This window comes from Cetorhinus maximus, chromosome 29, assembly GCF_964194155.1.
Source record: "Cetorhinus maximus chromosome 29, sCetMax3.hap1.1, whole genome shotgun sequence".
Taxonomy (NCBI): Eukaryota; Metazoa; Chordata; class Chondrichthyes; order Lamniformes; family Cetorhinidae; genus Cetorhinus; species Cetorhinus maximus.
In genome coordinates this window covers 17,781,286-17,808,449 of record NC_135907.1, presented here as the reverse complement: position 1 = coordinate 17,808,449, position 27,164 = coordinate 17,781,286, and the positions used below count along the sequence as shown (strand labels likewise).

Genomic DNA, 27,164 nt, shown 5'->3' with positions numbered 1-27,164 from the left:
CCTGATCTGCACCCCGCCCATCAACTTAAACATCTCCTCCCTCCAACACCGATGCACAGTAGCAGCAGTGTGTACTGTCTACAAGATGCACCGCAGCAACTCATCAAGGCTCCTTAGACAGCACCTTCTAAACCCACGACTTCTACCATCTAGAAAGACAAGGGCAGCAGACACATATGGGAACGCCACCACCAGTAAGTTCCCCTCCAAGCCACTCACCATCCCGACTTGGAAATATATCGGCCGTTCCTTCACTGTCGCTGGGTCAAAATCCTGGAACTCCCTCCCTAACAGCGCTGTGGGTGTACCTACACCACATGGACTGCAGCGGTTCAAGAAGGCGGCTCACCACCGCCTTCTCATGGGCAATTAAGAATGGGCAACAAATGCTGGACTAGCCAGCGACGCCCACATCCCACTTGTAATAATAAACAAAATAGAAAAGTAGAGCACAGCAAATCCCCAGTTGGCTTTTTCAAAAAGGGCCGAGTGTTTTCGTCTCAGACGTTCAATGACCCAGAGTACCATTTATCCATCAAATCTACTCTCCAGCCCTGAACTGTCGACCATCAACAGAGCAGCAGTGGGTTAGGACAGACTCGGGCCTTGTCTGCAGGCAGGAGCCCTCATCAATGAGATGCAGCTAGCTCATGTCTTTAGCCAACAGCAAGGGGACTCCAATCATTTTAATCAGTTGACGAACGCCCTCCAGCCTGAGCGTGGTCCAGATGGAGATTCAACGAGACGCACGGGGAAGAGATGGAGGCTCAGACAGAAGAAGCTCTGTTCCACCATTTGGTGAGATTGTGGCTAATCTGCATCCTAACTCCAATCACCCCGTCTTGGTTCCCTATTCCTTAGCTGGAAAAGCTCCCATCGATCACGTGAATTGAAAATGAATTGAGCTGGTATCTATAGCTTTTGCGGGACACAGCCCCACGCTTCCTCATAGGAAGCTGATGCTTTTCCTAACTTCTCTCCTGAATGGCCTGCCTCTGGTCCTAAGATTATGTCCCCTTGTCCTGGACTCCTCCAAGCAGTGGAAAAAAAAGTTTCCCCCTATAACGCAGGGATTAGCGACACCTTGGCTAGAATACAAACTCCCTTTAACAGGACCTCTCCAATAGAAAGCTCCTTTAAACTACTTCCCCCTTCCCCACCCCACCCAACCCCCCAGCCAGCCCTAGCCCACTGGTGGGGGGGGGAAGAGGGGCATCGTCTTTTGATGAATCAACAGCCTTTAACCTTCGGAGCTTTCTGGAAAAACAGAACAGCTGCACAGTTCTACTTAAAAGCAAGTGGCGTTAAGTCTGTGAATCTCGGCGCGGTGAAATTGGAAAGCAACAGCGCCAGCAGCTTTCAACAGCGCTCTCGAAAACCGAGACAAAACACAACACGAAAACAAGGAAGTAAGTGCAGAGTTAAAACCAGCTTTCACGTCCTAACAAACATAACAATCAGTCCGGGATCAAAGGGTCCACGAGGAAAAAGGGGGACCCTCCTGGTGGTTTTACGGCAAATAGCTGGTTTTGCATTCCGATTTCTTCTGGCCCAGCAGCATGCCGTCGAACTGGTAGGTTAGCTTTTTCTTGATCTTGCGAATTTCGCCGGTCTTGCCGTAGTTCCTCAGTGCCCGGGCCATCTTCTGGTAAGTCATTTTCTTACGGTTGCCTTTCTGCATGCCCCAGCGATGGGCCAGCAGCTCCTTGTGTTTGGAGGAGAACTGGAAAGTCCCCTTCTCACGGTCCACCCACCAGACGCAGTCCCTCATGTCTCCGCTCTTCAGCAGCTCCAGCAGGAACTGGTACAGACGGACCTTTTTCCGGGCACCTGCACAAGCCGGGAAGTATGTTAGTCACAGCAACTTAAGGCTTAGAAGGCTTCACACGAGAGACACATGAGGCAGACAAAGCCTCACATCTGTTTCTGTCGCTTGTTTCTCCTGGAGCAGGTTGCCAACCTGAAGCCAGAGGCTACAGCTTGAGGGAGCGTCACTCTGTCTCAGGCCTGGTAGACCTGCCATAAGGAAGCTTTTACAGGCTGATAGTCAACCTGTTTGGCCACGTTACATACGCATCTTTCTTGACCAGCAAGTTCCGGAATGGGACTCAAATCCGGAGCTTCTGGCTCAGAGGCAGGGATGTTACCCATTACGCCACAAGGGCCTCCTTCAGGAGTAGCAAGGTGACCTGACCGGTGGGTCAATGCAAGGGACAGAAAGATAGAGAGACAGGAACTGCTCAAGCTCAAGTGAGGAAGAGCATGCAACAATGGCATATTGGGGAGGTGGGGGAGAAAGGTGCTAGCGACTGGTTGGGGGCGGGGGGAGGGGGTGCGTCAACATCAGGTACAGACAGGGTTAGATTCAGCTGTGAGGTCCTCTGCAGTCAAACAGCTTGACCAGGAAGAGTAGGCAAGGTTATGGTGGCAAGATGCCAAAGCGGGAGGGGAGAGTGGGGAAGAAACCCACACCTGTTGAACCCCAACAACAGGCTCAGTGTCCTTAGAAACAACAGCTGCACGCGCTGTAACAAAGCTTGTTCATACATTTATTACTTTCGAGAAAGGAACAGCAGAATTCAATTTTCAAACAGCGACATCGACATTGATCTACAAACAGCTTTCAGTTAGTTGTTCCTCAAAGTGTTAAAGGGGGAGATGGTGGCGTAGCGGTAATGTCACTGGACTAGTAGTCCAGCGACCCGGGCAAATGCCTGGGATTGTGGGTTCGAATCCCACCCTGGCGCTGGTGGATTTTAAATCCAATTAATAAATCTAGAATATAAAGCAAATCTGACAGCTTATCACAATCTAACCCAACTGGTTCACTAATGCCCTGTTAGGGAAGGAAGTCAGCCATCCTTACCTGGTCAGGTGACTCCAAACCTGCATTTGACTCTTAACTACCTGCTGAGCAAGCCACTCAATTCAAGGGGCAATTAGGGATGGGGGCAACAAATGCTGACTGACCTTGCCAGCAACGCCCACATCCAATGAATGAATAAAACAAGAGTAACTCCCTTAAAAAAATTTACAAGCAGCTCAAGTGGACACTAACATCACCACCACCCGCCCCCCTTCCTCCACCAACAGCTCCTGGCTCCAGACCCTTCCTGATAAACTTGACCAGAGTTAACCAACTCCGCCAATGCTGCGCACAACTCCTGGTAGAAGTGTTGGCTTTCCTCCCCTACCCTGCTACTTTTGCTCACTCAGCAAAATTGGCAGCAGTTGGGTTCAACAGTGGTGGAGCATCTTTGCCCAAAGCGTCTGAGGCCCAGGCTCGTGGCACTAACTTGCAGATCTATTTGTAGCGTCCAGCTGCTCCACAGAGCAACATAGCTTTACACTTCCTGTCTCTGCAGAACACGCCGAGGGCCTATCAATACCTCCTTCCGTCTCTCCTCCCGAGTGATCCAACCTTCACCTGTGAGCATTGGCACACCACCCGTAAATGGAGGGAGGAGAGGGCATGACCCTCTCTTCATCCAAACCTCCATTCGTGGCATTCCCCAGCAGAGGGTCACTGGGGCTCAGCCTCTCCCTAAGACTCAAGACACCAGTGCCAATTGGTAGCACCCCGATGCCCACTCATCAGACGTCAGCCAAGTGAGTATAAGGACCTTGGACCTTTCTGGTCCATATGACTGAAACATCACAGAAAGGCAGCCATTCAGCCCATCGTGCCTGGGTCTGTTCTTTGGTAGAGTTATCGAATTAGCCCCACCCCCTCTCCCCTGTTCTTTCCCCATTAATTGCAATTTTTTTTTTCCTTCTCAAGTCTACATCCAATTCCCTTTTTGAAAGTTACTACTGAATCTGCATCTTTCAGGCAGCACATTCCAGATCACAACAACTCTTGGCCCTTTTGCCAATCATCTTAAATCTGTGTCCACTGGTTACTGACCCGCCTGTGTCAAGAAACAATTTCTCCTTACTGACTCTAGCAATACTGTTCTCGATTTTGAACACCTCCCTCGTGGCCTTCTCTGGTTCTAAGGCAATCAACCCCAGCTTCTCCAATCTCTCCACACAACTGAAGTCCCTCATCCCAGTGGTAACTGTCCAGCCATGAATCCTTCCTAAGGTGTCGTGCCCAGGAGTGAACACAATACTCCAGCCATGCCGCAGTCAATGCACTTAACTGATGCGCCATGGTGAGGGGGTTGAGGAGGGAGGCGGCGGCAGTGCTGTAACTGACACAATTTCACTCAAATATGTATTTCAACTCGCCATCAAGGCCTCACTGACCTCCATCGTGCGATGATGATTCTCTGGGAGGGATGTTCTCGTCAAACTCACTGTCGGAGACTTCCAGAACCGGGCTGCCGAGATTATAATCATCGTCCTCGGATATCGATGGGCTCGACAGATCGTTGGACGTCTGGTAAGAAGGGTACAACATCGGGAAAACCTGAAGAAATGGAAAAATAAAATCTCAGTGACTGTAATCCATTAGGCGGTGCATTAAAATTACAGGAGGTCTTGCGGCGCAGTGGGTGGTGCCCCTGCCTCTGAGCCAGAAGCTCCGGGTTGAAGTTCCATCCCAGGATGTGACGGCCAAGGAAGGTGCGTTCATAATGTGGACAAACAGGTCGATTATCAACCTGCAAATCCTTCCAACACACGCCAACGGCGGGCGTTAAGAGCGGGAGAGATTCCTGGTCAGCCGTGTGATGGAAAGGGAATTGGAGCCTCTACCATAGCAACTCAAATTCCTTAGGGGGGCCAGCTGGTTGGGCAGATCAGATCGGTGCCAACAGTACAGGGTTCGCTCCCTGTGCCCTACCCATGGTGGAGGCTGTGGCACTGTGGGTCGGACTTGCCTTTGGGCAGAGAACTCAAGAAGATTAGAAATTGTGTGATATTAGTGTGATAAAGGGCAAAAGGGAGTACAAAAGGAGCTAAGAGAGAAAAAGAAAAAGATTTTTTCATATCGCTTGGAGAGGTTCCTACATCACCTGTGCTTTCTGTTGACTCACAGTGTTGCAGGATTAATCTCCCAACTGCATTGTTCCATTGTCTCAACTACAGTGGGAGGTTTGTCTACAAACCAGGAGCCAGCAATTGGTGTGAATGTTCATACAACTCATTGAGAGATTTGTATAGTGTCAGCTTACACAAGAATTCTACATGATGAGGAAGAGCCATAGATCCACCCTCACTTCCCCAACCCTTGCCACCTCTCTCAATCTTTTCTCTCTAATAACACATCCTATTGCCTCCTGATCCACTTTATATGGCCTGCTTCAATTTACCTTCTCCAGCAATTTATCGCACTCTCAATCGCTCTTTAGATGAGACAGTTCTGCTCAGCTTCACTCCGAACTCCCTCCTGCCAGTGACCAAATGGGCTCTTTCAAATCTGTAACTTGGATTGTCTCAAAAATCTGCCCTTTTCCAGAGAGAAGAGAGACAACTTCTTTAACCGTTCCTTACAGTCCTGGAATGTTCTTCAAATCCTCTCAAGGACAGCAAGAGTATATTTTATAGGATTTATGGGAATATCCCAATGCTGTTTGTTAGAGGGAGCTAGCTGTGCATAAATTGGCCTGTCTTACGTTACAACTGTAATTTCACTTCAATAAAAGTACTTAATTTGATGTAAAGTGCTTTTGGATGTCCCGAGATTTTGAAATAAATACAACTCTTTGATGGAGCCCAAGCTCCATCTCCACAGGAATTCACCAAGGCTTCTTCGACAGCACCTTCCAAACCCACGACCTCTACCGTCTAGAAGGACAAGGGCAGCAGACGGATGGGAACACCACCACCTCGAAATTCCCCTCCAAGTCATTCACCATCCTGACTTGGAAATATGTCGCCGTTCCTTCACTGTCGCTGGGTCAAAATCCTGGAACCCCCTCCCTAACAGCACTGTGGGTGTACCTACACCACATGGACTGCAGCGGTTCAAGAAGGCAGCTCACCACCACCTTCTCAAGGGGTAATTAGGGATGGGCAATAAATGCTGCCCCAGCCAGCGAAGCCCACATCGCGTGAATGAACTTTTTTAAAAGTGTAACGTCCTCAGCTTGTATTTCCCCTTAACCCACTAAATGCTGCTTTCTATAAGAGGGCTGCAGGGAACAAGCTGCAAATTTCCGCAGGGAACCCAGGACAAAATTCAAACACCAACTCCTGACACTGATTGGTCAGGTGCCATTTCCCCACATGCTCCTGGTGGGCGCAGTTCCTCCCACCGTTGACGCCATGGGTGTGTGCCCTCGGCAGGTGCTGCTACTGATTTGTGCCTCGTTCAGCCGCTGACTCTGGCGCTGCCCTGTCCACTTCCCCCCAAGCCCTTGCCAGTCCTCTCCTGAGCCCTCACCGCACGGTGCTCCCATATCCAGCCGCGCTCTATCCGGCAGTGGTCATGATCAGTGGCGATATTTCAGAGTGTCAAAATGACACTGCATCTCACCACGTGCATGGCTACGTGTTCACTACATGAGTGCAGTCTGGGAAATAACGTGCATCCAGGTGTAGCCTTGTACACAGAGTTTACTGACTCTCATTTAGGTTGTTTCTACTGGAGCTAACAAGGCACTCTAATTCAGAGAGAATCTGCTTCAGATATTCTCCAGATCTGCTGCATTTTAATAATCAGAGCTATTCAGTTGCTGTCATTGACATTACAGGCAGTGTGAGGAGAGGTGTGGGAAGTGGGCCCTCTGTATTTGCAACATCACCAAACTTAGCCAAATTCAAAAGTGGCTCATAAGACACAGGTAGTGAGGGGGGTTGCGGGGAATTGAACAGGGAGAGAGGACAGAGGACAGTATACAACACTCAGGACCACACACTTTCCTCTTAAATCCACAGCTGTTGATTGTTCTTTCTGTGCAACTTGTCTAGTGCAGCTTCTGGCTAATCTGACATTCAGTTGCCATCTCACTCTCACATTTCTGTCCTTGGCCTGCTGCAATGTTCCAGTGAAGCCCAACGCAGGGAGGAACAGCACCTCATCTTCCGATTAGGCACTTTACAACCTTCTGGACTCAACATTGAGTTCAGCAACTCCTGACTACTCTGCGCTCCATTTTGATTTTTTTTTGTCAAGTGCCAGTCTGTGTCATGTTTTCATGTTTTTGCTTTCAGGCTTTATTCTTAACATTAAGACTCCTTCTGGACCAATGCTTTGGTCCTTCAGTACAACCATTGCCACTCCCTTTGCCTTTAACTCCATGACATCTTTGTTAATTAATCTCCCCGCCCTCTAACCTAACCCTGACCTTCCCTTTTTGCTCCACCTGACCCTCCCCCTTTTTCAACAGCTTAAAATTCATCACAATTCTGCCTCTCTTCAGTTCCGAAGAAGAGTCGTATTGAACTTGAAACATTAAATCCGTTTCTCTCTCTCCACAGATGTTGCCAGACCTGCTGAGTCTTTCCAGCAGTTCCTGATTTTATTTGGTTGCCAACTCTGCTTGGATAGATTCCTGGACATTCTTCACATGACCTCCTGCCGCCCAACTGCCCAGCCTCCACACTCTTCCCATTGGTCACTCAACATGTCCATCTCCACAGTGCACACCCCCCAGTCCACAGGCATTGGCAGACCCACAGGCTCTACAGCACCCCATTGGATGATAGTTGACTGTCAGTTAAATAGTTTTTACTCCCCACCTTCCCTATTTGCAATATCTTTATACATAAAAATGAAAGCTTTACATTTATATTGCGCCTTTCACAACCACACGATGTCTCAAAGTGTTTTACAGCCAATGACATACATTTGAAGTGTAGTCACTGTTGAAACGTAGGAAACACAGCAGGCGTTATCGCACAGCAAGCTCCCACAAACAGCAACATGACAATGACCAGATCATCTGTATTTTTGTGACGTTGACTGAAGGATAAATATTGGCCAGGGCACCATGGAGAACTCCCTGATCTTCTTTAAAATAGTGTTATGGGATGCTTTGCATTCACTTGAGAGGGGGAGGCAGATGGGGGTCTTGGTTTAGCGTCTCATCAGAAAGGCAGTGAGGCGTTCCCTCAATACCGCATGGGATTGTCAGCCTAGCTTTTTGTGCTCAGGTGCTGGAGTGGGACTTGAACCCATAATCTTCTGACTAGAGAGGCAAGAGTGCTACCAACTAAGACATGGCCAACACGCCTACCAACAAAAACAAAAAATTCCCTATGGTTTTATCTCCCAGATGTGCTCAGAGATTAACCTCCAATTCTTGGAGACTCTAGGGCAATCCTGGAGGGCTGGCAACCCTATCCAACATACCTAGAGTCATAAAGTCATAGGGTCATTTTTGGCACAGAAGGAGGCTATTCAGCCCATCAAGTCCATGCCAGCTCTCCGTGGAGCAATCCAGCCAGTCCCGTTGCCCCCATTCTATCCCTGTAACCCAGCAAGTTTATTTCCCTCAAGTGCCCATCCAATTTCCTTTTGAAATCATTGATCGTCTCTGCTTCTACCACCCTTGCAGACAGTGAGTTCCAGGTCATTACCACTCGCTGTGTAAAAGATTCTTCCTCAGATTGGACCTGCATCTCCTGCCCAAAATATTAAATCTGTGTCCCTTAGACTTAGACCATCAGCTAATGGGAACAGCTTTTCTTTGTCTACCTTATCCAAACCTGTTATAAGTTTGTACACCTCTATCAAATCTCCCCTCTGCTCCAAGGAGAATAATCCTAGCTTCTCCAACCTAATCTGGTAGCTAAATTCCATCATCCCTGGAACCATTCTGGCAAATCTCCACGGCACCTCTCAAGGACCCTCCCATCCTTCCTAAAGCATGGTGACCAGAACTGGATACCATGCGGTAGTTGTGGCCTTAACCAGGGCTTTATAAAGGTTCAGCACAACTTCCCTGCTTCTGTACTCGATACCTCTATTTATGAAACCCAAGATCCTATATGCTTTGCTAACCACTCCCTCATTATGTCCTACCAGCTTCAAAAATTGATGCACATGAGCCCCGAGGTCCCTCTGTTCCTGCACACTCTTTAGGATTGCGCCATTAAGTCTACATTGTCTCTCTCCGTCCCTTCTGCCAAAATGCTTCACCTCTCACTTCTCTGCATTAAATTCCATCTGCCCATTATCATCCCATTCTGCTAGCCTATCTACGTCCTGTTGCAGTCAATTCCTATCGTCCTCACTTTTTGTCACTCCTCCAAGTTTGGTATCATCGGCAAATTTTGGTAATTTTTACCTGATTGTAGTCCTCCTCCAGTGGGCAGGGGGTGTGGTTGGGCAGTGAGGGGTCGGGGGTGCTGATGACCTCCAGTGGGAACTGCGGGTACAAACTCTGCAAGTGGGAGACCGGCACATTCTGAAGCTGTGTGAACTGCCCACCATCGAAATGGTCATAGCTCAGGCTGTGATGGTCAGAGCCCGTCCAGTAATGATCTAGAGGCAGAGGAAGCAGTTTGTTAGGGGTGTAATGCTTAATATCTCTGGAACATCATTGCCCTTAGAACCTGTAATTACTCTCGTCTGTCACCCACCCATCAGCAAGACCTCCAACAGCAACCAATAACTCAATATGTAAGCTACAATACAGACAGGATTAATCTAGGTCTCTGGTAAGGTGAAGGAAAAGACACTTGCAGATTAGAAACAGAATTGGAAGGATATGCTGATAGGATCAGATGAAAAGGAGTGGAAGGAGGCTTGTGTAGAGCATAAACACTGACATAGACCAGCTGGGCCGAATGGCCTGTTTCTGGGCTGTAAATTTGAAGTGTTTTTATTATTTATTTAAATATTTATTAATACAGAGAGATAATAGTCTGCATACTTTAAGCGAAAGGTTACAAAATTCAAGAACATTGTCATTCAAAAGCATTACCATCGCCGAATCCTACAATATCAACATCTTGGGGTCAACCAGAGACTTAACTGGATCAGCCACATAACTAACATGGTCACCAAAGCAGGTCAGAGGCTGGGAATTCTGCGGAGAGTAACTCACCTCCTGACTCCCCAAAGCCTATCCACCATCTACAAGGCACAAGTCAGGAGTGTGATGGAATACTCTCCACTTGTCTGGATGAGTGCAGCTCCAACAACACTTAACAAGCTCGGCGCCAAACAAGGCAAAGCAGCCCACTTGATCGGCACCCCAATTGGCAAGTTCAACATCCGCTCCCTCCACCACCGACGCGCAGTGGCAGCAGTGTGTACCATCTACAAGATGCACTGCAGCAACTCGCCAAGCCTCCTTTGACTGCGCCTTCCAAAGTTGCAACCTGTACCACCTAGAAGGGCAGGGGAACGCCAGCGCATGGGAACACCAGCTACAAGTTCTGCTCCAAGCCACACATCATCGTGGCCAGGAACTATATAATCGCCATTCCTTTACTGTCACTGGGTCAGAATCCTGGAACTCCCTCCCACACAGCACTGTGAGCGTACAGACACCACGTGGACTGCAACGGTTCAAGAAGATGGCTCACCACCACCTACACAATAAGTGTTTGCCTTGGCAGTGATTCCCTCTTTCTGGGGATTGATTAAAAACAAGTAGCATTCGAGAGGTCCTTTCATGAGTTAAGCCTTCCCAAACTGCAAGGCTGTTTCATTAGCTCCGAGCTGGGCTGGGCTCTCAGTGCCACTGGACTGTAGTGTGGGTGGTTAAATAGAGAGAGGGGGAGATGATACATGGAGCTCCAATAGTCAGTAATTAGAAAAAATATGGCCACTTTTCAATCTCAGCCCAATACCTAAGCCACTGACCTGTTGGTTGTTCTGGCTCAGCTACATAGTAGGAACAGAAAGCAGCCGGGTGTTTGCTGTATGTCTCTGTTTCGTATGTCACTGTGTCAGGATACTGCAGAGAAGAAATAGAACTGTCAGAGTTATCTAACATACACCTCACTTTCACTTGATCTGCCCACCCCAGCCCTCACCGTTTAGACTTCCCAATGACTTGCTGGAGAAGAGGGACTGTTCTTTTCCCCCTTCGCCACCCACGATCAAAACACCAAACTTGCATTAATAAAGCATCTTTCGCATCTTGAGGATTCCCCCCAGCCACTTCAGTCAATGAAACACTTTCTGAAGCGCAGTCACTATTGTCATGGAGTCAAAAAACAATTCGGGTAGAGCAACCTCCCACAAACAGCACTTAAATAAACGACCAGAGAGTCCATTTTCAGTGACATTGGTCGAGGGGTAAATATTTCCCCAGGACACAGTGGAGAACTCCCCCTGCTCTCCTTCTCAATATTGGCTCTGGGACCTTTTATGTCCACCTGAGAGAGCAGAAGAGGCCTCCGTTTCTCGTCTCATTCGAAAGGTGGTGGTTACAACCTTGTAGCGATTTCAGTACAACAGTGAGACCATTGAGCTGAGAATTAAGGCAAGGACGCTGGCTTAAAGAAAAACAAATGAAGCATATTTGCAAAACCCCAGCTCAACTGTGGCTCACATGTACATGTCTGGCATGGAGCCAGCTTATTTGAATTTTTCCACAACGGGCATCAATATAATGTTTCATTCTAAATATGTGCCGACAAACAACTTGGGGCTAATTACTTTTGGTGGCTTTGATCTGACAAGTTAACGCTTGCGGCAACTCAGGTGGACGGGTAGCCGCGAGGGTTAAACTCAAGCTCCCATCTGTTTCCTTTTTGTGTTTTTGCGCGCGGCACTTCAGACTCTTTATTTGACACCCCAGGGTCCTCAGGGAGGATGCACATGGCGGGGAGGTTGCCAAATGGAGTGTGCAAATAATTTGAATACAGAGCCTGCCCTGGCCTCCCCTCTCAGGCCGTTGCCTCAATCTCATTCAGTATTGGGTGACAGTTCACAGGAAGTCGTAACCCATTCAACATGCTTAGCACCTGCTTCAGCGTTCACCCTACTTACGCTCTGCAGTGTCTAGACTGCTCACTAGGTGGGTCCGAAGGAGGCATTTTGTTGGTCAAGTTGGCAATGGAAGTTCATGGTCTTGCCCATCAGACTCCATTCAGAAGACTCGCTGGTAACATTGTTGTGTGGAAGTTGAAAGTGCAATCGTAGAAAGACACAGCACAGAAAGAGGCCATTCAGCCTATCACCCCCTGCTACTAGCATTTGACTCTCAGACAATGCAGTGTATTCCAGGTTTGAATCTCGCAATGCTCATAGGAAAATAGGCAGATTAACAAACTCAACAAGAACCAGAGGGGAGATAAGCAGGTCTTTATTTGTTAAAAACACAGTGCGCTGTTATCAGCGAGTCTTCTGAATGGAGTCTGATAGGCAGGACCATGAACTTCTATTACCAACTTGACCAACAAAATGCCTCCTTCGGACCCACCTAGTGACCAGTCTAGACACTGCAAAGCATAAGTAGGGTTGACGCTGAAGCAGATGCTAAGCATGTTGAAAAGGTTATCACTTCCTATGAACTGACACCCAATACCAAATGAGATTGAGGCAACGGCCTGTTATGGTCTGGAATGCGCTACCTGAAAGGGCAGTGAAAGCCAATTCAATAGTAACTTCAAATTGGATATATAATTGATAAAGAAATATTTGCAGGGCTATTGGGAAAGAGCCAGGGGAGTGGAACTAAACTGGACAACTCTTTCAAAGAGTTTTCAAAGACTCTGGCATGATGGGCTGAATGGTCTCCTTCCATGCTGCAGGACTCTATGACATGTCCCAAGCTTCCAACCAGGTAGCATGTAGCCTGACAGGGAGAAGAAACACAGGGGAGGGAGAAAGGTGTCTGTTTTTTTTTTAAACAGAGATTGGATGCAGGCAGTAAAGGCAATTGCTATTTGAGGTAGCCACATGTGTGTAGACACCAAATCCAAAAGCAAGCACTCTCAGGTCACAATGAGACATAGACTAAAGCTCCCTGTGTTCTGTCTCAGATTGGCTCAGCCTCCAACTCTGGGAAATGGCTTCTGCTGCACTACAACAACAACTTGCATTTATAGAACTATAGAAAGATTACAGCACGGGAGGCCACCATGCGGCCCATCATATCCATGCCAGCTCTGTGCAATAAGCAACAACTTGCATTTACAAAGCACCTTTAACGGAGAAAAACGCCCCAAGGCACTTCACAGGAGCATTATCAAATATCGAGCCACATAAGGAGACATCAAGACAGATGACCAAAAAGCTTGGTCAATCAGTGCTACATTCTTCCATTTCCCACTCCAGTCTTCCTGTAGCTCCAAGCTCTGGCATTCCCTCTTGAAACTACTCTGTCCCTCCACTCCTCTCTCTTCCTCTAACCCCTACCTCTTTGACCAAGCTTTTGGCCACCTGTCTGAATATCTCCTTATGTAGCTCAGTATCAAGGTTCTGGCTGATACTGCTCTTGCAAAGCACCTTGGGACATTTCACTATGTTAAAGGCGCTATATAAATGCAAGTTGTTGTGGTTCTTCAATCAAGATTTCCGAATTTAAGGCACAACAAGTTTATGGTGTGGCTTTGTGCCTACCAGGAACTAAATTGTAACTAACCCTTAGCTCAATTCGGGACCAGCATTGGAGGGTTTCCGCCCATTAGTTGAACCCCAGTTTGATCCCAGGTACTAAAACCCACTGCCCCATCAAACATCAATTTTATAACACTGTAAATCCAGATGTTGTCAGAGGGACCAAAGTGCAGTTGTGATGGATTTCGTAAGGGAACGTCACAAATCATTCCAAATGGCACTGCTGGCGGCTTGGGCAGAGAAAGACTGGCGGAGCATTCCCCACACTGGGTCTTAGATTAATACTCTCCCTGCACTCACATCCCCAAGGCATGGTACACTGGGTGAAGGCCCATTGCTGTAGGGCCAAAGTTGAAAAGGGTATAAGTGGTAAGTTCCACTTTTAATTGGGTGCTGCCAATTTCTTTCCATTCATGGGGTGTGGTCGTCGCTGGAAAGATCAGTATTTTTTCCCCATCCCTAAGCAGTCTTTAATACAACTGAGTGGCTTGCCAGGCCATCTGAGGGCCAGTTAAGAGTCAACCACATTGCTGTGGGTCTGGAGTCACATGTAGGCCAGACCAGGTAAGGACGGCAGATTTCCTTCCCTAAGCACGATTGAACCAGATAGGTTTTTTACAACAATCTGGTAGTTTCACTGCTGGTACCAGCTCTTTATTCCAGATTTATTTCATGAATGAACTGAATTTAAATTGAGGTTTATAAAGCTGAATCTCGTAGGATGAGCCAAGGGATGAGGGAGCTGGGGAGGGAGATATGAGGTACACCAGTCTTCGGCAAGAAGTGAGACACACAAGTCAGCTTTCAGACCTATTCCATGGGGAAACAGTGGTGCAGTGGAAATGTCACTGGGCCAATAACCCAGAGCTAAGGCCCTGGGGACACTGGTTCAAATCCCACCATGGCACCTAAATTCAATTAATAAAAAAGAAATCTGGATTAAAAGCAAATCTCAGTTATGGTGAACATAAAACTATCAATTGTTGTAAAAACGCATCCTTTAGGGAAGGAAATCTGCCGGCCTTACCAGGTCTGGCCTACATGTGACTTCAGATGCACAGCAATGGGTCTGAATGGCTCTTATCTGCCCTCTGAAATGGGTTAGTAAGCCATTCAGTTCAAGGACGATTAGGGATTGACAGCAAATGCTGGCCCTTGTCAGCGATGCCCCCATCCCATGAAAGAATACATTTTTTTTTTTAAAAGGTTTATTTCTGCTAAGATATGGTAAGGTTGGCATGTCTGAACATACCAACTCAGGGTAAAGATATGTAAACATTTCAGTGGCTTGCAAAATAAAAAAAAAACAGAATCTTAAAGCTGTTTCATACTTACTAGAGAAATCTGTGACGTTTCAATCCTAGAGAGAAGGAACAAAATAAAAGAACATTAGGATGTTAAGCGAGAGCAGGGGGTTCAGCTCACGCCTGCTGAACAGTGGGATGATCCTTCTGGGATGCTGATATTAGTGCTCTGGGGTGTTACAATTCCTGAAATAACCTAATCCAAACTGTGTTCCTCACCCACCCCCCCACCTCTGTTAGAGCCGGGTATGGGAGCAGGGGAGGAGCAGTGGGGAGGGCAGAGAGAGGGTGTGTTGCTCTAGGCTCCGCAGTGGATGATTACCGGGGGCACCTGCAGCATTCCACATTTTAACACTAATTTAATTTTTGTGGCAAGGTGGCTAGAAAAGTAAAGTCTTCAGTCCACAGCCATAGAGCGAGATACTTTGCACTTACGTAGCAGCATTCACAATCTCAGGAAGTTCCAAAGCACTTAACAGGCAGTAAAGCGCTTTCTTGAAGTGTAGCTATCAAAATGCTGGAACCTTGCAGTAAATTTGCTCACAGCAAGCTCCCAGGAACAGCAATGTATTAAAATGACCGGATAATCTGATTTTTAGTGCTATTGGCATTGGAATAAACATTAGCTAGAGCACCGTGCTGGGGGGGGGGGGGGGGGGGGGGGGGGAGTGGGGAGTGGGGATCGCAATGTGGGACCATTGATGCCCACCAACAGGGCAGATAGGGGGCCTTGGTTTAACGTCTCCTCTGACAAGGCTTTGGCACAAATTGTGTTTAAAATAAGCCTAGTGCATCACCCGAGGAGGAAATAGGACATTGCTGCACATGGGTATCTCATCAGATAGCTTCATTAGGGGAGCCTAAAGCTGTACATGTACAGTTATCTGCTTCTGTACATTCCTTCATCAATGCCCCTTTAAGAACAAAAAAAAATTCAGCTGCCACTCCCAACAGATGTAGCTGGACTTCTTCAGTACAGGCTAACCCCATTCAAGATAACTTACAAGTCTCCCACAGTGACCCTGAGCGACTATAGTACCCCGCGTAACACCGAGATGCCCAGACTAGGAGGCTTATAGATATAAAATCATAGAATCTTACAACACAGAAAGTGGCCGTTTGGCCCATTGTGCCTGTGCCAGCTCTTAGAAAGAGCAGTCCAATTTTGTCGCACACGCCACTCTTTTTCCCCATAACCCTGCAAATGAGTCCTTTTCAAATACACGTCCAACTGTCCTATTGTGGTGACAACCACCACTGTTTCAGGTAGTGGGTTCCAGGTCAACTGAAAAAAAACCTACTCTTCTAGTTCTTTTGCTAATTATTTTAATTCTGTGACCTCTGGCTATTGACTCACTTGCCAGAGGAAACACTTCCTTCTAGCTTGCTTTTTCGAAACACCTCATAAATTTGAAGATCTCTATTAGGTCACCGCTTCTGGATTCAGTACCCAGTTTACACTGTGCTTGCTGACTTAGGCCAGGGTGATGTTATGGTCTGCAATGCCCTCAAAGGTCATATAGGGTCAACACTCAATGCCCAAGCTCCCAGCCACCAGTTGGGTGAGGGTAGCCATGGTGCTGTGCATTTGTTCATTAACACCATCAGCAGAGGAAGGGGGAAGAGCTGGGGTGGTGGTGGTGGTGGGGCTGTGGAAAACATTAGTAGACGTCAATCTAAAGCAATGGAATGGAATCGATGTAATCATACAACAGAGGAGGAGTCCATTCGGTCCATCTTTCCTGTGTCAGCTTCTTGAAGGGCTATCCAATTAGTCCCTACACTCTCTCCTGCTCTTTCCCCAGTCTTCCTTTTCAAATATATATCCAATTCTCTTTTGAAAGTTATTATTCAGCTGAGTGCATTTTAGATCATAACAGCTGCCTGTACAAAACCTCTCCTCATCTCTCCCCTCTCGGTCTTTCGCCAATTATTTTTAAACTGTGCTCTCTGTTTACTGACTCAGGGGAAACTGTTTCTCCATGTCCAAACACAGCAAGGCCTGGACAACATCCAGGCTTGGCCTGACAAGCAGCAAGTAACATTCGTGCCAGGCAAAGTGCCAGGCAATGACGGTCTCCAACAAGAGAGAATCTAACCATCACCCATTGACATTCAATGGCATTACCATCACTGAGTCCCCAACTATCAACATCCTGCAGGTTACCATTGACCAGAAAATGAACTGGGCTAGCCATATAAATACTGTGGCTACAAGAGCAGGTCAGAGGCTAGGAATCCAGCAGCAAGTAATTCGCCTCCTAACTCCCCAAAGCCCGTCTACCATCTACATGGCACAAGTCAGGAGTGTGTTGGCATTCACTCCACTTGCCTGGATGAGTGCAGCTCCAACAACACTCAAGAAACTTGACACCATCCTGGACAAAGCAGCCTGCTTGATTGGCACCCCTTCCACAAACATTCATTCGCTCCACCACTGACGCACAGTAGCAGCAGTGTGTACCATCTACAAGATGCACTGCAGGAATTCACCAGGGCACCTTAGGCAGGACCTTCCAAATTCACGACCACTACCACCTAGAAGGACAAGGGCAGTAGATAGATGGGAACACCACTACCTTGAAGTTCCCCTCCAAGTCACTCAGCATCCTGATTTGGAATATATATCACCGTTCCTTCACTGTCGCTGGGTCAAAATCCTGGAACTCCCTCCCTAACAGCACTATGGGTGTACCTACACCACATAGACTGCAGCGGTTCAAGAAGGAAGCTCACCACCACCTTCTCAAGGGCAATTAAGGGTGGGCAATAAATGCTGGACCAGCCAGCGAAGCCCACATCCCGTAAAAAGAAAAGTTGGCTCCATCAGAACCCTTCGTGATTTTGCCTATCCCTTTTAAATCTCCCCTCAGCCTCCTCTGCTCTCAGGAGAACAACCCCAGCTCCTCTAGTCCCACACATCAAGGAAGATCTAATTCCCTTCCCTCCTTTCCCATCACTCAAAGACAATGACTGTGCAGGTCTAGGCTTCAGTTCAAAACTTTAGCACGGAGAGATTTTGTGAATGGGCCAAAACCACTTCCATTACAGCCCACAATCCACCTCCTTCCTGTATTAAGGAACGCTGGGTGGAGTCGGGAAGTTAGAAATATTTGATGGCTCACGTCGGCATGTTGTCGACATGCCAACCATTCCAACCTCACCTGTTGGATTATTGGCAGCAACATTGCAACTGTCCACTCCATCAATACAGGCTCTGCGGAGTGGCTCCTGCTTCAGAAAATTCAAGGAAATAAATGGGAATGTGATCGGAATTGTGTACGTAGAGGAAAAGGAATTAGATCAATCCACAAAACTGGACATGGGACCTGAGGAGGGGCTTCTAAAGGGTTAATTTAACAATAGCCACATCCAACCAAGCTCTTAGGAACAGGAGTAGATCATTCACTCCCACAAGCCACTTTCGCCATTCAATTAGATATTAACTTCATCTACTTGCCTTGATCCCATACTCTACAAGGATTTAGAAGTTAAACCTGTCAGGAGTGACTGAACAGGCTGGGGCTCTTTTCTCTAGAAAAGAGAAGACTGAGGGGTGACCTAATAGAGGTTTTTTAAGGTTAAGAAGGGATTCAATAAGTTAGGCCTGGAGAAGACGTTTCTACTTGCAGGGAAACCAAAACTAGGGGCCCTTAAATATAAGACAGTCACTGATAAATCCAACAGGGAGTTCAGAAGGAACTTCTTTACATAAAGAGTGCTGAGAATGTGAGAATCGTTACCACAAGGTGATTAGATAGTTGTATTTAAAGGTAAGCTAGATAAGAATATGAGGGAGAAAGGAATGAAAAGATATGCTGATAGGGTTTGTTGGAAGCAGGGTGGGTGGAGTCTTAATGTTAAACATAAACACTGGAATGGACCAGATAAGCAGAATTCCTGGTTTTCCTGCTGTATATTCCATGTAATATGCCCGATTGTGGCACAGACCAAATGTAAGATAGTCACTAATAACTCCAACTGGGAATGCAGGAGAAGCATCTTTACTGAGAGGGTGGTGAGATTGTGGAACTCACTCCCAATTATGGGGACAGCGATTGCACCTCTGGACATTCTGAAGTCATGCAAGACGTTAATCAAATGCAAGTGTTCCTTTCTTTCTTCATTTTATTGGGAAAATTTGGGCTTATCCTACATTCCAAGTACAGTTTCCATTTCCAATGAGGAAGGGACAAGGAGAAGGGAATCAGGTTGGAAGTGGGAGCTGTAAAACCTGCTCTTGAGACTGACCACACTACTCCCGTCTTAAAAGGTTTCTTGTCCCACATGCAGCAAGACGCACAGATGACTCAGGATCACACTACATGTTTGCCAGCTGTCAGGGTCATGTGTGAAATGAGTTTGGTCAGCCCTGGTGGGGTGTACGCATCTGCCAGCTCAGCACGAAATTACCAATCTCACTCAAAAGTAGCCACAGGAAGGGCTGGTGTGGGAAACAAGTAATCGTCACGTCAGTGCAGCAGGGCGTGCACTTGTAGACTGGGGGCTGAGGCCCATGCACAGTACAATTCCTGTGGTCATTAACCTCAACGAGAAAGAAGGTGTGGCATATATAGAAACATCGCCTAATTTCCACTGGGATCAGCAATGATGGCAATTTCAGCACAACAGAGTTTCACAGAACTACAGAATCGTGACAGTGCAGAAAGAGGCCATTCGGCCCATCACGTCTGCATCAGCTCTCCAAATGAGCAATTCACCGAGTGCCATCCCCCACCGCCCCCCCGTCTTCTCCCTGTAACCCTGCACATTCTACCTTTTCAGATAATAATCCAATTCCCTCTTGAACGCCTCGATTGAGCCTGCCTCCACCACACGCTCAGGCAGCGCATCCCAGATCCTAACCACTCGCTGCGTGAAAAAATTTCTCCTCACATCTCCCTTGCTTCTTTTGTCAATTACCTTAAAACTGTGCCCTCGCGTTCTCGATCGTTCCGCCAGTGGGAACAGTTTCTCCCTATCTACTCTGTCCAGTCCCCTCATGATCTTGAATACCGCTATCAAATCTCCTCTCAACTTTCTCTTCTTCAAGGAGAACAGTCCCAAGTTCTCCAATCCATCCGCATAACTGAAATAATACCCACTATGTTTGGGCCAGAGTACTGGGAGCTTACATCCGAATTTGTGTACTCAGAAGAAGGAGGGAGAAAATTAGAACAATAAAATATAATGTATTATACTTGAATTTTGTACAAAGAAAGTTGCACTCCTCACAGAGGCCTCTTATATTCTGGCAACACAGACTTAATGTTAAACATAAACACTGGAATGGACCAGATAAGCAGAATTCCTGGTTTTCCTGCTGTATATTCTATGTAAGATGCCCGATTGTGGCACTGACCAAATATAAGATAGTCACTAATAACTCCAACTGGGAATTCAGGAGAAGCATCTTCACTGAGAGGGTGGTGAGAATGTGGAACTCGCTCCCAATTATTGGGGCAATGATTGCACCTCTGGACATTCTGAAGTCATGCAAGACGTTAATTAAGTGCATTAATTAAGTGGCCAAAGATGAAAATAATCCATCTCCCCCCGCCCCCCCCCCCCCCACCGCCCCCTCTTCCCTAGAAGACTTCAGTCTTGATGGTTATGGTCCTATGGTCACACTGCAATATTGGACTTCAATGGTCAACATTGGTGTCTGAGCACAGGCTGGAGGCAGCTGGTTATTCACTCAAGTTGGCCCTCACTGCTGTCCAATTCCGGTAGTTGCTACTTAAACGTGGCAGGAGCAGGAAGCTGGGCTGATTATGGGACACTAAAGCCAACTGTAAAAATCTTACCACCACATCAATGCGCTAATGCCAATTACTGCCAAACGTGCAACCCCTCCTGGTCTGTAAGACTCAGATAAGCAAGTGCTGAAAACTCGGATTTAAACTCACTCTAATTTGCCCCAACCCCTGGTGCCCAAGTTCACGTCATCGCTAATCTTAATGGAGAGGCCTCTTGATTTTAAACTTCTCAACCTCGTTTCCAAATCCCTCTATGGCCTCACCCTTCCCTGTCTCTGTAATCTACTCCAGCCCCACAACCCTCTGAGATATCTGTGTTCCTCTAACTCTGGCCTCTCAGGAATTCCCAGGCACAATTGGTGGTGTGCCTTCAGTTGCCTGGGCCTCAAGCTCTGGAATTCCCTCCCTACACCTCTCTGTCCCGCTGCTTCACTTGCCTCCTTTAAGACACTTAAAACCTACCTCTTTGACTAAACCTTTGGCCATCTAACCTGACATCTAACTATGTGGCTCGCTGTCATAACTCATTTTATAATGCTCCTTGTGAAGCGCCTGGGAACGTTTCGTTATATTAAAGGTGCTCTACAAGTTGTCGTTGTTTCTTTTTACATGAACGCCTTCTTTCTCGTTAAGGTTAGTGACCTCAGGAAGCTGCCTCAAGGTCCAGAAGCAAACAGGTGTTGCACCCCATCACTGAGCCATCAGAAGGGGCCACATATTATCACCGCAGCTGGCTGCACGCGAATCCACAGCAGAAGGCTGTGGGTTCAACGCTTCCGACCGAGACTGGAGCACATGGCCTAGGCTGACACCGCTGGAAGGGCCGAGCCTGGGCCGAGATCATCAACCAACAACCAGTCAGCTTGTTCCACTTTCAACTTTTAAAAAAACGCCATTACTCCACCGTGAGGAAAATTTGTGTCACTGGACTCGTATTCCAGAGGTCCAGGCTAACGCTCGAGGGACAGGGGTTCAAATCCGGCCGGAATATAAAGCTAGCCTCAGTAATGGTGACCATGATAACTGCTGATTGACGTAAAGGCCCATCCGGTTCACTTATGTCCCTTAGGGAAGGGAATCTGCTGTCCTAAATGTGACACCGGACCCACAGCAATGTGGTCGGCTCTTAACTGCCCTCTGAAATGTTCAGTTCAAGGCCAATTAGGGACGGGCAACAACAGTGACGCCCACATCCCACGAAAGAATAAAGAAAAAAAAGAACATCGCTGGCAAAGCCACATTTACTGTCCACACCGAGAAGGTAGCTTGGGAAGGTAGTGATGGATCTTCTCCTTGAATCTGGGATTTGGTGGGAAACTTAAGGCTAAAAAACACAAGTAGGTCCTTCATACAGATACTTGGATATGCCCGCTGTGTTGGATAGGATAGAGCGAAGGGAAAAAGCTGTACGAGGAGGCCATAATATAGAATAGGTATTTAATGGAGGCAATTTTACACCGCCTTCAATAATGAGTAATATCCAGAATGATGCTGCATTAGAGAAATGATGTTCTATTCAGGTGACCACAAGTACTGGGTGCACCGTGTCACATGACAATTCAAACGCTTCAGAAACTATGATAAGGGAAGTTTCACCAATTACTTATTTGCACTTTCTAATTGGTGAATAGCCTTCTTGTTCAGCCTTTCTGGATATGGGATGAGAACCTGACCCCAACCCCGATCCCAACCCACCCAGTGGTAAACACGTAGCACTAACAGGCTATATCAAATAATTGAGAGACAGGTGCCAGTCATGACCTTTGAGTCAGCCCATTGGAGTGCCAACATGCAATACAATGGAACTATGGAATGGGGAGGGCTATTGCCCCAGCCTCATTTTAATTTCTGAATCCAGCTGCACTGAGGCATTGAGTATGGCCAAGAGCCTCCCTGGAATTGGAATCACCCTTGGGTGCCTCCTAGTGGCCAGCTTGGTGTTGTGTTGTTGGAGGTCTGGGAGAAAGTTGTGGATCCTTTAGGCTGGTGTACACTTTCAGGTAGGGGGTGGGTGGGTGAGTGGAGATGACTGAGGAATCATTATAAATTAAGAAATGCTTTGCACATTCCTTAAACTCTCCTTCCTAACGTTTATTCCTAGAATTGTCTGGAATAAAGTTGATTATCCGTATGTCACAGCTAGATCAAGGACTGCAGTTAGAGATGTGTGGGTGCTTTTTTACTCACACATCTTCCCTCTCATTAGTGACTGAAGACTGATGTGCTGTCGATGATTGGTAAGGGGATCAAAGGTTACGGAGAGAAAGCGGGAGAATGGGGTTGAGAAACTTATCAGCCATGATTGAATGGCGGAGCAGACTCGATGGGCCGAATGGCCTAATTTCTGCTCCTGTGTCTTATGATGAAGTATGTTGAAGGGATACACAACAACTTGCATTTACACAGTGTCTTTAACATGGTATAATGTCCCAAGGCACTTCACAGGGGCAATTACCAAATAAATGTGACAACCAGACATAGGAGGAGCTAGTGGAACAGGTGAGCTTGGACAGAGGGATTTTAAAGAGCATCTATAAGGCAGAGAGGTAGAAAGGTTTAGGGCAGGAATTCCATAGCTGAAGGCAGGACTGCCAATGATGGAGCAATTAAAATTAGGGATGCTCAAGAGGCCTGAATTGGAGGAATGTGGGGTTCACCAAGGGTTGTGGGGCTGTAGAAGGTTGCAGAGATAGGGAGGGCCAAAGATTTGGTGAAGATAAAATGTGAAAAATAAAATGTGAGAAAACTGCCAACATACAGAGCCAAGGAGAAAATGAGACAGGTTTGACCTGTGAAAGATGTACAGGAGCTATAATTAAAAGCATTGTTTTTACTGTTGAAAACTCCACTTGCTTTCGTATAGGGTCTCATCTGACAATACCATGTAGCGCTGAAAACAAAACAGCAGCATATGTGCATATAGAATCATACTCTATAATCAACACTTAAAAACAGATGATCTGGTCATTATCCTCTTGCTATTTGTGGGAGCTTGCTGTGCACAAATTGGCTGCCAAGTTTACTACAATACGACGGTGGCTACACTTTAAAAGTACTTCATTGGCTGTAAAGTGTTTTGGCACATCCTGTGGTGGTCACAGATGCTGTGTAAATAGTTATTTTCTTTCTAAACAACCCTAATTATCTGTGACATACTGTTGGCACTTCATCTGAGCCTTAATTCAAGAATGGGAATAGGTTGCTCAAAACTATCCCTTGGTCATTTTGCTAAACAGTTTGCCTCCAACAACTCCCCGCCCCCTCCTCGTCTTAAGGCAATGACTTGCTACACGCTTGAGCAGCGCCCTATTCAAGTGGGCAATCATCCTGAGCACACCTCAATGGAGCACAGCCCCTCCCAATGCTACCCTCACCCAACATCGACCTTCCATCAGGGATCACTGGGCAGTGATTGGTGGCGATTGATTCCCCCAGCAGCACTGTGAGGCCAATTACAGCACCCCTAAAATTGCCCAGCTGAGGTCATGCATTGAACCAGGGACCCATTAGTCCATAAGACTCACTGGCCAATGCATTCCTCAATTTACCCATGAGGGGGAGCTACAACACCCCCTCCATCTTCCACTTTTTTTTTGTTGTGTGAATTTTTAAATCTGTTTATATATATATATATATAATATATTACAAAGCAGTGCAGAGGCATAAACTAAAAGAATCAAACCAAATTCTATCCAGTTAGAAAAAAAAACAGTACAACTTATTTGTGACTACAAAGCAAGTTGTAAAACAGCAACCTCCACAAAAAACAAACACATGCAAATACCTATCTATTTATAATCACAAGCATTAATAATAAAACAACATAACACTTCTAAAAGCAGAATTCTCTTCCAGTGCCCCAGCCAGCATTTCCCCCTCAGCAAACAGCATCAATAAGCAGATTAACAGGTCATTCTAGTTATTGATTGTGGGAGAATGGTTGTTGCATTCGCCAACATAACAAGTCTCGTAAGTCCTCAAAAGCAATTCATTGTGAATATTTTGACATAGCCTATTAATTGACGTATTTTTCTATTTGTATAGATGTTAACATAGTGTATCTCTGCGTGACAGAAAGCACTTTTTTTTTTAAATCTTAAACTGTGCTTAACCCATCAAGTCAATTCTCGGCCTGAACCATAAGGTCTGGAAGTGGCAGGAATGTGGTCTATAATCACATTTGGTTCTCTTCGTTTTGCTATGTTTTGGGGTAACATAAGCCAAATTTCAGTGAAATTGTACGCAACGATGCTGAAGAGGAGAATCAGCTTCTGTTAGTAATGAACTAAGCTTCAAAAACAGCACAGCAGAAAAATAGTACCTGTAACACTGAAATACTAATGTGGTATTTACTTAAAATTGTTACATCTCAGAAACCAACATCTCAGACACATTTACAAGGAGACGCATCTGGTCTGTCCGTACAAACATACATAGAAATAATGCAGCAGTAATCTGTCAAAGAGTAAAACAAAAAAAAAAATCAACATTCTTCCTTAACTCCTCAATAAGCTTCAAATCAATCCAGGTTTTCACAGCTTAAATTTGTTATGTCCTTTCCGTTTATTCCCCACGAAACAAAACGGCAACTTCATTCTTGTTTAAATAGTTCTAACCCTACTCTGGCACCACCAAAAAAAAACCCAGATCCCTCAACTCCTTTTTGCCACTTCAGAAATCGCTAGGTTCCCACACCGATTTTTTTTTTAAAGACAAAAGGTTTACACTTTCAAAAAAGGAAGTTATCATCAAGTAACTTGGATGGAGGAAAGAGGGGGAGCAGCCCGACCCCATGTCGTCTTTCAGCATTGAAAGAGTTCCAAATGTTTTTTTAAAAGTTTCTAAAAAAAAACAAAATAAAAAGGATTTCTTTTGTCTGTTTAAACCTGGATTGGGGGGCAGTGAGTTTTATCAAGTGTTGAGGTGGGTTGCTTGGTCGGGATTTATCTGGTGTGTTGACAAGTACTTACTGCGGTGATTCCAGTGTGTGCATGTTGGTCGGAATAAGAGTTGTGACAGCCCAGTCTCTAGTCCTGCTTCCCTTCTGAACCCGGACTCGAATCGCTACAAGCGTTTTAAAGTTCCCTACAGCTTTCGTGGGTGGGCGGAGCCTGGTGATTTCATTGCAAAAATCCCCTTTACATTGCACAATCGACATTTCTGGAGTCAAGAGCCTCTTGTGTGTCTGTCTGTGTCTGTGTGTGTGTGTTTGGGGAGGGACAGCCAGCAGAAAATATTTTATTTTGTTTTAAAGCGTAAAAGTGACCCGGGCCCCTCAATAAAGGAATAGCTAAAGAAGCCACATCTGAACTGGGGTTTGGAGCAACGCGATTATTTTTGAGAAGGCAGAGTTGTAATCTCGCCCGAGTTTCCCAAACTGTATGAACATTAACAGGGAGATTTCACCTCCGATTCCCAACAGCTCCTGTGTCTTTTTTTTTTCTCTCCTAACACTACACCAACGCCTGCAAATTCCCCGGGGAAGCCCTGTACCGAGTGTTAACTTCTGATCCCACCCGCACCCTCCCCGACCTCATAGAAATCACACACTTGTAAACACTGACACACTTCTGAGGGGACCACCAGCTCCCCCCCATCATCTCCAACTTCCAGTGCCTACTGTTACTGCAGAAGAGCTTTTTTTTTCTCTCAGGATGTGGGCATCACTGGCATTTGTTACCCATCCCTAATTGTCCCTTGAACTGAGTGACTTGCTAGGTCAAATGAACCAGATGAGTACAACAATCATGGTCACAATTACTGAGACCAATATTCCAGATTTTATTAATTGAATTTAAATTTAAACCAGCTGCCATGGTGGGATTTGAACCCATGCCCTCACACCATTAGTCTGGGCCTCTGAATTACTAACCTGGTGACATTGCCACTATGCCACCATCTCCCCTTTGTTCTAACCATTAGATGATGGAAATAATATATCAGGGAATCAACAAATTTGGAACTCCAATTATGTTTGATGCTAGACTATACTTAAGAGAAGGCACCTAGTCTCTCTCAACTTCTGGAATAGCAGTTGTTGGGATTTTGCAATTAGTTGTTGACCTCTGGGTCTAGAAGTGGATAAAAATAATATCTTGCTCGTGATCGTCATTCAATGATCGTCTAATTCAAAATTCCAATGGTCCCGTAAACCAATGGTCCCCACCCATCGACTTTTGCCAGCGTTTGAGCATTGGGTGAGAGGAGGTTGATATCTGGCTGTGATGGACAAACCGACAGTCATGTACCTTGTCACTGCTGGTCACCTGTGTAATCACACCACAGCCACCCCCCCTGCCAGTCCATCCAAAGGGGGAGAAAAAATGGAGTCTCCTTTGAAATCTTGAACATCGCTAAGTAGCTACAAACAAAGCAGAAAACAAGTTTAACATGGGCAGGGCATCATACATTAATGGAGTATCCATGACCAAGCTATTTGGCTTCAAGGACCATACTGTCGTGGGTCACAGAGAGAGGATGTTGAAATGTACCAAGGGTCAATTAATTGGCATCTTTCTCATCACCCACAAGAAACAAGAATTGCTGGAACAGGAAAGGAACCATAAACAGCCACTAATAAAACCAATAGAGAATTCTTGAGAAACTTCATTACCCAGAGAATAGCGAGAATGCAGAACTTGCTGTCATACATAGTATTTGAGGTTAATGGCATAGCTGCATTAAGGGGAA

General features: G+C 46.3%; 1 protein-coding gene across 1 annotated transcript; it reads right to left on the bottom strand.

Annotated features, from left to right (window-relative positions):
• Window positions 1–1,508: 1,508 nt before the first annotated feature.
• On the bottom strand, window positions 1,509–25,553 carry LOC144669337 (transcription factor PU.1-like). Its single transcript, XM_078531699.1, has 6 exons — window positions 25,445–25,553; window positions 14,747–14,771; window positions 10,706–10,799; window positions 9,180–9,376; window positions 4,252–4,414; window positions 1,509–1,830 (listed from the first exon to the last, which is right to left on the bottom strand). Exons 1-6 carry the CDS (start codon window positions 25,465–25,467, stop codon window positions 1,511–1,513), a joined length of 822 nt encoding a protein of 273 aa, XP_078387825.1. The 5' UTR covers window positions 25,468–25,553; the 3' UTR covers window positions 1,509–1,510.
• Window positions 25,554–27,164: the final 1,611 nt, after the last annotated feature.